The sequence below is a fragment of the Podarcis melisellensis genome (assembly GCF_964234715.1).
Source record: "Podarcis melisellensis genome assembly, chromosome: 3".
Taxonomy (NCBI): Eukaryota; Metazoa; Chordata; class Lepidosauria; order Squamata; family Lacertidae; genus Podarcis; species Podarcis melisellensis.
This window is the reverse complement of record NC_138530.1, coordinates 11730062-11742973: the sequence shown is the minus strand read 5'-3', so window position 1 is coordinate 11742973 and position 12912 is coordinate 11730062. Positions and strand designations below refer to the sequence as shown.

Below are 12912 nucleotides of genomic sequence, written 5' to 3'. Positions count from 1 at the left end.
ATTTTTATCCAATTATTTGCCAGAAAATCCTACTCTCCTGGGGCATGAATTATTATTCTTTTACCTTTCCATCTTCCATTTGCTTGGTGCTAACATGTACAGTGGTACCTCTGGTTATGTACTTAATTAGTTCCGGAGGTCCGTTCTTAACCTGAAGCACCACTTTAGCTAATGGGGCATCTGGCTGCTGCTGCGCCGCCGGAGAATGATTTTTGTTCTCATCCTGAAGCAAAGTTCTTAACCCGAGGTACTATTTCTGGGATGGCGGAGTCTGTAACCTGAAGTGTCTGTAACCTGAAGCATCTGTAACCCGATGTACCACTGTAACTGCAAAATTCTCTAAGTGGCCACCATGGTCAGAACGACCCATTCATGTGACAGTAATAGCACAGATCAATGGGGCCAAACCTTAAAGATAATGGGTGAGATGGAAGATAGCACATGGAGGTGTCCATTCACACAATTGGGCTTCTCCACATCATCTCCTCCCCTCTGCAGTCCCCCACGCACTCTAGAGGACCATTTGGAGCAGATTTGGGACAGGGGGTGGTGGTCTGGGATGGTGGTGGAAAGAAAAGAACTGAAAAGTTCCACTGCATCAGCAGGTGGTCATGGCTAGATATTGGCTACACACTTACTAGTTAGGTTGCTCCTGCCTCAAATGACTCTTCTGATAACTATGGCCAAAAGGCAGACCTCTTGACCTACTAGCATAGCTTCCTGAGCACGACATCTCCACAGGTAATGGCACAGGAAACAGCAAAAGCACCAAAGCACAACTCAGCCACTACTGAAGGAAAAAATAAATACCTTTCTTTGATCCAGCTGAGAGTTGTGAAGTAGAACGGGAGTCATGTTTGGGTACAATTTTACCATCACCCCAATATCTCTGCATTAAAAAAAGAAGAGTAGAACTTGCTTTACATCAACAGAATGTGATGAGAGGGCTTGTGTTGCACAATATATCCTAACTTAGATGAAGCTAAGCCTGTTCCACACATTCCTCTATTACTGGCAGGATAAAAGAACCGCCTTATTTTTTGCAGGCTTGTTTTCTTTACTTATTCTCTAGCCCTTTCTGAAGTGTACAAAAAAATGCTTTGCAGTCCTTATCTCAATAGTTTTGTGGACATTTTAATCTCCATTCTTATGCAATAAGGCTGGTGAGAATGTGGGTAGGGGGTCAGCATTAAATCACATTTAATAATAATAATAATTATTATTTATACTCCGCATATGGCTGAGTTTCCCCAGCCACTCTGGGCAGCTCCCAATGAAGTATTAAAACAATACAGCATTAAATATTAAAAACTTCCCTAAACAGGGCTGCCTTCATATGTCTTTTAAAGATAAGATAGCTGCTTATTTCCTTCGCATCTGATGGGAGGGCGTTCCACAGGGCGGGTGCCACTACCGAGAAGGCCCTTTGTCTGGTTCCCTGTAACTTGGCTTCTCTCATTGAGGGAACCACCAGAAGGCCCTTGGCACTGGATCTCAAGTGTCCAGGCAGAATGATGGAGGTGGAAACGCTCCTTCAGGTATACAGGACCGAGGCTGTTTAGGGGTATTAAAGGTCAGCACCAACACTGAATTGCGCTTGGAAACACACTGGGAGCCAATGCAGATCTCTCAAGACTGGTGTTATATGGTCCCGGCGGCCACTCCCAGTCACCAGTCTAGCTGCCGCATTCTGGATTAATTGCAGTTTCCGGGTCACCTTCAAAGGTAGCCCCACATAGAGCGCATTGCAATAGTCCGAGCAGGAGATAACTAGAGCATGCACCATTCTGGCGAGACAGTCTGCAGGCAGGTAGGGTCCCAGCCTGCATACCAGATGGAGCTGGTAGACAGCTGCCCTGGACAAAGACTTAACCTGCGCTTCCATGGACAGCTGTGAGTCCAAAATGACTCCCAGACTGCGCACCTGGTCCTTCAGTTACCCCATTCAGGACCAGGGAGTCCCCCACACCTGCCTGCCCCCTGTCCCCCCAAAACTTCTGTCTTGTCAGGATTCAACCTCAATCTGTTAGCTGCTATCCATCCTCCAGCCACCTCCAGGCACTCACACAGGACATTTACCACCTTCACTGGTTCTGATTTAAATGAGAGGTGGAGCTGGGTGTCATCTCTATACTGATTTAAGGGTCTGGGTGGGAGTCGTGGAACAATGCACTCCCTCATGTCTGTTGCACACAACTGCTTTTATATATGGGTAACAGCCGTTGTGGGACGCAGGTGGCGCTGTGGGTTAAAGCCTCAGCGCCTAGGACTTGCCGATCGAAAGGTCGGCGGTTCGAATCCTTGCGGCGGGGTGCGCTCCCGCTGCTCGGTCCCAGCGCCTGCCAACCTAGCAGTTCGAAAGCACCTCCGGGTGCAAGTAGATAAATAGGGACCGCTTACCAGCGGGAAGGTAAACGGCGTTTCCGTGTGCGGCTCTGGCTCGCCAGATGCAGCTTTGTCACGCTGGCCACGTGACCCGGAAGTGTCTCCGGACAGCGCTGGCCCCTGGCCTCTTAAGTGAGATGGGCGCACAACCCCAGAGTCTGTCAAGACTGGCCCGTACGGGCAGGGGTACCTTTACCTTTACCTTAACAGCCGTTGTGCAATTCCAGATTCACTGGAATTATATTTAATTATAAAAATATAATTAAACGGCTGGATAGGGTGCAGAATCAGGTCAGTTATGAGATGAGGGAGGTATCAAACTAAACAGAAGCTGCATCGAGACGTTTACAAATCACTGCACTTGTATTTAACTTTAAACTGCCCTATTTTAAAACATACCGTATTTTTCCGTGTATAAGACTAGGTTTTTTACCCAAAAATTAGGTTTAAAATTGGGTCTCGTCTTATACATGGGTAGTGCTGAGGGGTGTTTTCTTAATTTGGAGTCCCCCAAAATAGGAGGTGTCTGATACACAAGAAAATATGGTAATCCTTCAAATGAAGAAAGATATTAGTATTCACCACCATTTTCAGATTTGTGTTCTTGATGTTTGTAGGCATATATAAAATATACTCAAGCTAAGCAACTGAATAGTTGCTTATATAAAAAACACAAGCTCAAGGTAATGTACATTGTTCTCCTTCCTCCATGTTTAATCCTCAAAACATCCCTGTGAGGTAGGCTGGACTGAGAGGCAATGACTAGCCTAATATCATTAGTCATTATAACCTGATTAGTTTCTCTTACCTCAGTTCTGTTATTGTGGCTGTATAAATAGCTCCGAATTCCAACTGATAGTCCTGCTACAAGAAACAAACCAGAAAGAGATGAATAACTAGTTCGGCAAAACCAAGGAATCTGGAATTTAAAGGATGTGTGTGTGATTCAGCACAGGACCTGCTGCTCGATGAAAAATGCAAAGTTCATACTGGGCACCAACAAGCCATTTCTAATAACTATGCATCCTGGCCATCATATCTTAGATACAGTGGTACCCCGCAAGACGAACGCCTCGCGAGACGAAAAACTCGCAAAACGAAAGGTTTTTTCGTTTTCGAGTTGCCTCGCAAGACGAATTTCCCTATGGGCGTGCTTCGCAAAACGAAGCTTGCCCCGGGGACAGCGGGTCTTCTCTTTTGAAGCAAGGGGCGGCGGGGAGATCGCTTCTCCCCACCGCCCCTTGCTTCAAAAGAGGTCCGGGGGCAGCTCTTCCCGCTGCCCCCGGACCTCTTTTGAAGCAAGCGGCTGCGGGGAGATCGCTTCTCTCCGCAGCCGCTTGCTTCAAAAGAGATCCCGGACCTCTTTTGAAGCAAGCGGCTGCGGGGAGATCGCGTCTCTCCGCAGCCGCTTGCTTCAAAAGAGATCCCGGACCTCTTTTGAAGCAAGCGGCTGCGGGGAGATCGCGTCTCTCCGCAGCCGCTTGCTTCAAAAGAGATCCCGGACCTCTTTTGAAGCAAGCGGCTGCGGGGAGATCGCGTCTCTCCGCAGCCGCTTGCTTCAAAAGAGATCCCGGACACCTGCCCCAGCCGCTGGGCTTCGTAGCGCTGCTGCGAAGCCGGGCGGGGGGCGGGAACACCTGCCCCAGCCACCCCGCTTCGGAACGCTGCTCCGAAGCGGGGTGGGGGGGCGGGAACACCTGCCCCAGCCGCCGGGCTTCGTAGCGCTGCTGCGAAGCCGGGCGGGGGGCGGGAACACCTGCCCCAGCCACCCCGCTTCGGAACGCTGCTCCGAAGCAGGGTGGGGGGGCGGGAACACCTGCCCCAGCCGCCGGGCTTCGTAGCGCTGCTGCGAAGCCGGGCGGGGGGCGGGAACACCTGCCCCAGCCACCCCGCTTCGGAACGCTGCTCCGAAGCAGGGTGGGGGGGGGGCGGGAACACCTGCCCCAGCCGCCGGGCTTCGTAGCGCTGCTGCGAAGCCGGGCGGGGGGGCGGGAACACCTGCCCCAGCCACCCCGCTTCGGAACGCTGCTCCGAAGCGGGGTGGGGGGGCGGGAACACCTGCCCCAGCCGCCGGGCTTCGTAGCGCTGCTGCGAAGCCGGGCGGGGGGCGGGAACACCTGCCCCAGCCACCCCGCTTCGGAACACTGCTCCGAAGCGGGGTGGGGGGGGCGGGAACACCTGCCCCAGCCGCCGGGCTTCGTAGCGCTGCTGCGAAGCCGGGCGGGGGGGCGGGAACACCTGCCCCAGCCACCCCGCTTCGGAACGCTGCTCCGAAGCAGGGTGGGGGGGGCGGGAACACCTGCCCCAGCCGCCGGGCTTCGTAGCGCTGCTGCGAAGCCGGGCGGGGGGCGGGAACACCTTCTGAAGGCGGGCGGGGGGCAAAAGTCTTTGTCCCCCCTGCCTGCCTTCCCAGGGGCTTTTAAATCGCCCCGGACAGCGGAGAAGTCCTCCGCTGTCCCAGGTTTTTTAAAATGCTGGGGGTGGGAAGAAAAGCCCTTGTCCCCGCCCCCCAGCCTTCAGAAGAGGTCCGGGGACAGACTGTCCCCGGACCTGGTCTGAAGGCGGTTTCCCTAGGAACGCATTAATTGATTTTCAATGCATTCCTATGGGAAACCGTGCATCGCAAGACGAAAAAACCTCAAGACGAAGAGACTTGCGGAACGAATTAATTTCGTCTTGCGAGGCACCACTGTATATGTTTTTAGCACACCCTATCTAATAGGCTTAAGGCAGCAGGAAAAGCAGCCGTACCTATATTAAGAGACGGATCTTGATACATGAACAATATATCAAAGTCCTTAAAATATGCACTTACATCATCTTTGCAGATTTCGGTTATAAATTCTCGTGCTTCATGCATAGCAGACGGCGTTGGAGCAAATACAGAAAAGGTCTCTTCGTCTATTTGGCTAACGGTTACCCCTGCAGGATAAAAATGTGGATAAAATCAACACTGCTGTAAAACAAAGAAAAAAGATTGGGTGGTTTTGTACAGGAATTGTTAAGTGACTCAACACACTGGTGCTAGAGATGTGTAGGAATCAAGGGGCGAAAATGTCACGCCCAAATCGTCAACGTAGGATCAAGAGGAAGGAGAAGGCAGATTTCAGACTTGCTGGATCTACTCTGCAGATTCCTGAGACAAGTGAGCAGATTCTGAGCCTAGGAATTTGTTCTCCGTTCCACAACAGAGCTGAACTCACAGTCCTTATGGAAGAAAATTCCACTCTTGCTCACTGCCTCTCACCAGCCTACATGTCAGTGGGAAAGTAATCTTGCTGCTGGGTGTCAGAAATCTCCGTGCTAATCTACTGCAAAGAGATCTTCCAGTAGGTCCCAATGCACCTTCTTGCTCATCTCTGCCATGAATGAATTCTCCTCCACGTTGTTCACTAAAATGAAGGATGCCAATGCCATACAGGTCTCCCTCAGGAAATTGAAGCCAACTAGCTTAAGGAAACTCTGGAAGGTATTGGCTGTTGCTAAGGTTAACGGCAGGAAGTGCAAAGTAAGGAAAGTTTTCATGAGATAGGGAAAGAGTCTACAGCATGGGTAGGCAAACCGGGGGGTAGGACCTAAACCAATGGCTTCAAGTTTCAAGAAAGGTGATTCTAGCTAAGCAGTAATACAAATTTAAATATTGGTAAGAGCAGTCACGAAATTAAAAGACGCCTGCTCCTTGGGAGAAAGGCGATGGCAAACCTAGACAGCATCTTAAAAAGCAGAGATATCACCTTGCCAACAAAGGTCCGTATAGTTAAAGCCATGGTTTTCCCAGTAGTGATGTATGGAAGTGAGAGCTGGACCATAAAGAAGGCTGATCGCTGAAGAATTTGTGCTTTTGAATTATGGTGCTGGAGGAGACTCTTGAGAGTCCCATGGACTGCAAGAAGATCAAACGTATCCATTCTGAAGGAAATCAGCCCTGAGGGCTCACTGGAAGGACAGATCGTGAAGCTGAGGCTCCAATACTTGGGCCACCTCATGAAAAGAGAAGACTCCCTGGAAAAGACCCTGATGTTGGGAAAGATGGAGGGCACAAGGAGAAGGGGACGACAGAGGACGAGATGGTTGGACAGTGTTCTCAAAGCTACATGAGTCTGACCAAACTGCGGGAGGCAGTGGAAGACAGGAGTGCCTGGCGTACTCTGGTCCATGGGGTCACGAAGAGTCGGACACGACTAAACGACTAAACAACAACAACAACAAGAGCTTTTTGACAGCAGAACGGACTCCCTTGAGAGGTTGTGGACTCTCCTTCCTTGGGGGATTTAAGCAAAGGCTGGATGGTGATCTGTCAGGGATGCTTTAGCTGAGATTCCTGCCATCACAGGGGGTTGGATTAGAAGACCCTCGTGGTCCTTCCAACTCTACAATTCTATGATTCTCATCTACATTCCATTTGCACTAAGAGAAAGCACATGGCCACCAGAAAATGAAAACTTTATTTGTATCCCTGCTTTTAGTCTTTGGGGAAGGAGTACAGGATAATTTAATAAATTGGCAAACGTACACATCAAAAAGCAACAAAGACTCACCAGTTTCAGCTTGAAGTTTTTTTAAATTATAACCTCCAGGGCCAACAAATCTTGCCCTTTTTGATAATGGCACCTGAACATTTTCTGAAATGCAAAGAGTTTTAAGTGAGAAATTTCTTGCAATAATAGGATCAAGGGATTTCCACACCCACCCACACAATACTTTTTTCTGGCTACAAGACATAAACATGTTAATATTTTTAGAGACTTAAAAGATTGCGGCATCATTTTGGAACTCATTTTCTCCAATGGGAATAAAAGTTCCATCCATGGGACACTCCTACCAGTAGATGAGGGGAGGTGGCCTCCTCTGATTTCCCTTGCAACTCCCTTCTGCCCCACAAAAAGATGGATTTGGAGTGTATATGAGATTGCAGGAAGAATCAGGAAAAGCTACCTTTTTTCTTTCTGCCAGCAGGATCCTCTGTTAGATCAAAAGCCCTTCCATGAACAGAAGGGAATTCAGAACCTAAACTAATATCTTAAAGACATAATGCTCAAAAGATGCCATCACTTTATGGTAGCCTTGTAAGTTAAAATTCATTAGTTCACAAAAAATGGGAGGGGCGGGGGCTTTGCCATACTAGCAGTCTGAAATAAAGCGTAAACAAAATTTACCCTGAATTAACAAATGTTTACTCCCTGCCTGATCACCTGGAGGTGATTCTTACTTGCCAGATATAACCAGCCAAGTTGATGTTTACAAACCAGCATTATTTACCTTATTTTAGACGTGGGATGAAGCCTTTAATAGTACTGTATCCTGAACAAATTTTTAACATGCTTATGTGACTTTTGTTATGGAATTTCTCCTTTCGTTGTAGCTCCTTTCAGGACTTTTGTAGTGGGAAGTGAAATAGACATTTAAGAAATTGATACTGAATTAGGAATTAACTTGAAAGAAAGGTTCTGATCTAAAAAGTAATGCATGCATAGCCTGAGAACTATGGGCTGTATTCTTGACCACCTACCACTGTTCTTAAAAAGCATGGTTTGCACACCTGCGAGAACTTTGGTCGTCCAACTGCACTCCCCACCCCACCTCTCAGAACATGTACAGTTAATTACAAGTGTTATTACCTACAAGTGGTCCGTTCTCTTTTCTGCTTGCTCTAGGTTTTGCAATCGTTTTGTTCATAATTTGCAATATTTCTCTCTTTGCCACTAAGGGAGAAAAACACACACAAAAACCCCTTCTAGTTTAAATATAGAACACACATGTTAAATGCTTTCAATTTAAAAAAACCTCTATTTTGTTGCAAGGAAACCTTCCTTTCTTCCCTAATGCTTCTAACATGACTAATTAAGCAAAACATTTGCACGCAGCAGCACAGCGAGGGTTTGAGGCACTTTTGGGGAGATGCATTGTTCAATAAAAGAGCAGAATTGTTTCCAGTTTTATGCTTCATAAAGGCACTTAGGGCAGCAGATCTTCTGTCCATCTCTGTGCATTATTTCCAGCGCGTTTTAAAAAGCCCTACATCTCCCTCCCCCAGGGGAAGCACATTACACTACAGAGCACTTAAATCACTGTGCAATAATGAATCCTTATTCCATTGGTGTAAGCTTTTCTGGTACAGTGGTACCTCGGGTTACATACGCTTCAGGTTACAGACTCCGCTAACCCAGAAATAGTACCTCGGGTTAAGAACTTTGCTTCAGGATGAGAACAGAAATCGTGCTCCGGTGGCGCAGTGGCAGCTGGAGGCCCCATTAGCTAAAGTGGTGCTTCAGGTTAAGAACAGTTTCAGGTTAAGAACGGACCTCAGGAACGAATTAAGTACTTAACCCGAGGTACTACTGTATTGTGTTGACCGTGAGAGTGTGACTTCTGGAGCTGATTCTTGGAATACAAAAACACAACACCCAGTGCAATCACAAGTTCATCTAAATAATGGGCCACCATATGTTACTTAGGTAGAAACCGCCCCACCACCCTCAAATTTATTTCAATGAACGTGTTGCTTGGAATTGGTCACACTTGCTTATGTCACATGGAATGCTTTCTCTAACACACAGCTTTTTCTGCAAGCAAGCTAGCAGATGCAAAGAAATCAAAATTGCTTTCCTGAGAAAAATGAGAGCTAGCCAGCTTTCTTCTTCAGAAACAGAAATCACGCTGGGTGGGCAAAGTTCAATGCCTATAAACAACAGTTTGACTGGGAAGAAATATGGCTAAGCTGTAAGCCAAAGAGTATTAAAGCAGATGATGCAGCTGTGAATTCACAAGGTGTTTTCCCCATACCAGCCTTCACCAACCCGGTGCCCTCCAGATGTTTCTGACCACAGATCCCCAGCCAGCATGAGGCAGAACTGGAATCCAGAACCTCTGGAAGTAACAGGCTAGCTCTCATTTTTCTCCCCCATATGGAGTTAAGTCTGCAACATTTAATTATTTCTAATTGGTAAATCAACTATTTAAACCTTTATGCCAGCCTTTCTCAAATTTGGATTCCCATATGTTGTTGGACTACTACTCCCATCAGTCCTGACTGCTGCCCCTGCTGACTATGGAAGATGGGAGTTGTAGTTGAACATCTCAGAACCCAAAGTTTAGAAAGTCTCCTTTATATGCTGATTAGTCATGGTGGCTGCAACTTAAAGACATTCTTGGTTATTTTTTTGAGGCTATTCTGCTTAATAATAAAAAAATAATAATAATAATATTTATACCCCACCCATCTGGCTGGGTTTCCTCAGCCACTCTGGGTGCCTTCCAACAGAATATTAAAAATACAATAAAACATCAGACATTAAACGCTTCCCTAAACAGGGCTGCCTTCAGATGCAGTCCTTTAAGAAATGAGAACGATAACATGAAAAGGAAAATATTAAAGCTGGGCTCACTGTCTAACAGTCAATGGTAGATTTTGTTTATTAGATGCACGATAACTCTTCATTCTCCTGCCAACGTAGCAGTTCGAAAGCACGTCAAAGTGCAAGTAGATAAATAGGCAGCGCTCCAGCGGGAAGGTAAATGGCGTTTCAGTGCGCCGCTCTGGTTTGCCAGAAGGGGCTTAGTCATGCTGGCTACATGACCCGGAAGCTGTACGTTGGCTCCCTTGGCCAATAAAGCAAGATGAGCGCTGCAACCCCAGAGCTGGTCACGACTGGACCTAATGGTCAGGGGTCCCTTTACCTAACTCTTCATTAGGACACCAAACTGAGGTCTTGCAGCGTGCACATTAAAAAACTAATCAGTCATTTTGCTTAGAACAGGGATAATTAACATGTGGCCCTCCACATATTCTTGGACTCTCGCTCTCATCAGCCCCAGGCAGCATGGGCATGGTGAGGGACAATGGACAAAGTCCAGAACCATCTGGAGGGCCACAGGTTTCCCACCCCAGTTTAAAATGAAGTGACCCATAAGCTAAAAGCTCTTTTACAAAACTTAACATGAAGGATGAGGATCTCAGTATTATCATATTTTTATTTTTTAGATTGTGTCCAAGGAGTACCTTGGCTCCAAACAAATATATGCCCAGTGCATATCTTTCTTTAAGTCTTTGGTTCAATAACCAATAATGCCACATTTTATTTCATATAGAAGCATTCTGAATAATGCATATTAGGTTAATAACCTCTCAAATATGCTGAGTCCCTTTAATATGAAATATTTTTCCCCGCATATCATGAACCAGACTCCTAACTTTTAAACACTGGAAAAAGAGACAACCAATTTACCTGGCACATAAGAAGCCATACATTTTACCAATGAAATGGTTTTGTTTTTTTTAAATTCACACATCAGAATTATTCTTATCACACCACTGAACTTCCTATGTCTAACAATGATTGCTTGTTACACCAACAATTTTAACCAGGCATCCTCAAAAGGCGAAATCAGGGCCAAAACCAGAATAGCGATTTGTTCATTTATTATTTGTGCTCATAGTGCAATGTGTACTTCACCAAATGGGCCTAGGGCAGGTTGGAAAATAATGAAAATCGCCGAAGAAAAACACAAAAATGACCAGTATCAAAGCAAAGGTGGCAATACGTCCACACAACCATAGACCTAGGTGAAGAGGCCCATCTTGATGAATTGCTGAAAAGCATTACAACAGGCCTCCTCAAACTCAGCCCTCTGGATGTTTTTGGCCTACAACTCCCATGATCCCTACCTAGCAGGACCAGTTGTCAGGGATGATGGGTATTGTAGTCTCAAAACATCTGGAGGGCCGAGTTTGAGGAAGTCTGCATTACAGTAATGGTTCAAGCTACACTCAGAGGGGAGGTCACCTCGGAGGAGAAGGGCCATCACAGAAGCCTTCTCACATGCTTTGCAGTGCTTCTCACCCTTGGCTCCCCAGCTGTTGCTGGACTACAACTCCCATCATCCCTTGGACCACTGGTCCTGCTAGCTAGGGACGATGGGAGTTGTAGTCCAACAATAGCTGGGTGCTTAAGGTTTGAGAAACACTATGGCAACACAGAGGATGACAGCACTACCAGTAAGGCTACCAATTGTAGGGAACACAAAAAATAAGGACTGTCCATGGGATACACAGCAAATGGCATCATGGGCAGCCCCTTAGACCGCATGCCATCTAGAGGCAAAAGCAGACAGAGCAACGAATGTGACTGTTACCTCTGTGCAGTAGGCATGTGCTTATCCTTCACCCAGACAAGCAAAATGCACCTGACGTCCAAGGACTTTCAAATCAGGAAAAAGCATGTTTGTGGGACTGAGGTTCTGCCCATTATGCAGGGACAGAATGCATGTCGATACAGAAGCTTTCAAGAGGCTTTTATTTAGAAGGCTTAACCTCAAAGAGACCACCTAAATACAATACAAAAGTCAGAGATATTAAGGTGGGCACTGATAAGGATTTACAGTGGTACCTCAGGTTACAAATGCTTCAGGTTACGAGCTCCGCTAACCCGGAAGTAGTTGCTTCGGGTTGAGAACTTTGCCGCAGGATGAGAATGGAAATAGCGCTGCAGCGGGAGGCCCCATTAGCGAAAGCGCGCCTCAGGTTAAGAACAGTTTTGGGTTAAGAACGGACCTCCGGAACGAATTAAGTTCGTAACCTGAGGTACCACTGTACTGTTTTAATAGGGCTGATTGTCCATTTCATGGGAAATTATTACAACAGCAGTGAAAATCAAATGCCATGCTCTCTACACTCACCCGTGGCTTGCTGAATTGCTTCCATCACAATTTTTAGGGGTATCCCCGGTAGCTTGATATCAGCCTAATGATACACAAGTGAAAAAGTTAAAATCACTATCAACGGCATCATTTTTTTCTGGAACAGAGGTTTATTTCAAATTAAAAGGATTGGAGGAGGATACCTGTAAGGCAGTGATTCCTTTATTCGTTCCAGCCATTTTGAAGTCCATATCACCATGATAATCCTCTATTCCCTGCAGAAAATAAATATATTCCAAATGTCTTCCCAAGACCACAGAGGTTCTACTCACAGACCCAAAAAACCAACACCCAGCCCTGAACATAATAAAGGGATGCAAATTCTACCACAATAGGTTAAAATAATTCCTACATTTCGCCTGCAACCACAAAACCTATACTTGCAACATATTTTCACAGTCGGTGCCTGTCTGAGGAAGCTTTAGCGGAAGTCCCCTAATTATAGTTTCATGGTTTCCTTGGAAAAAGTCAGATAACAAAGTAGGGGTATTTTGTGTAAGAGTTTGAATACAACTGCACTACAAGCTTAAGCTTATTTTAAGCCAATGGAAGTGGTAAGAATTCAATAAGAGAACACTAGCTCCATCAAAAGAATTATGATTCCCAAGATTTCAGGTGTTGTTGTTTGGTCGTTTAGTCGTGTCCAACTCTTTGGGACACAGGTGGCGCTGTGGGTTAAAGCCTCAGCGCCTAGGACTTGCTGATCGAAAGGTCGGCGGTTCGAATCCCTGCTGCGAGGTGCGCTCCCGCTGCTCGGTCCCAGCGCCTGCCAACCTAGCAGTTCGAAAGCACCTCCGGGTGCAAGTAGATAAATAGGGACCGCTTACCAGC

At 46.6% G+C, this 12912-nt stretch overlaps 1 protein-coding gene across 2 annotated transcripts in view; it reads right to left on the bottom strand.

Annotated features, from left to right (window-relative positions):
• PNPT1 (polyribonucleotide nucleotidyltransferase 1) overlaps window positions 1-12912 on the bottom strand; it is a 41198-nt gene that overhangs the window by 2696 nt on the left and 25590 nt on the right. For both annotated transcript variants that reach the window (XM_081903920.1, XM_081903921.1), the window contains exons 20-26: window positions 12225-12296; window positions 12061-12124; window positions 8004-8087; window positions 6924-7007; window positions 5201-5307; window positions 3194-3249; window positions 811-889 (exon numbers count right to left, since the gene is read on the bottom strand). In XM_081903920.1, coding sequence (XP_081760046.1) covers window positions 811-889; window positions 3194-3249; window positions 5201-5307; window positions 6924-7007; window positions 8004-8087; window positions 12061-12124; window positions 12225-12296 — 546 coding nt within the window. The remainder of the gene's footprint in view (window positions 1-810; window positions 890-3193; window positions 3250-5200; window positions 5308-6923; window positions 7008-8003; window positions 8088-12060; window positions 12125-12224; window positions 12297-12912) is intronic.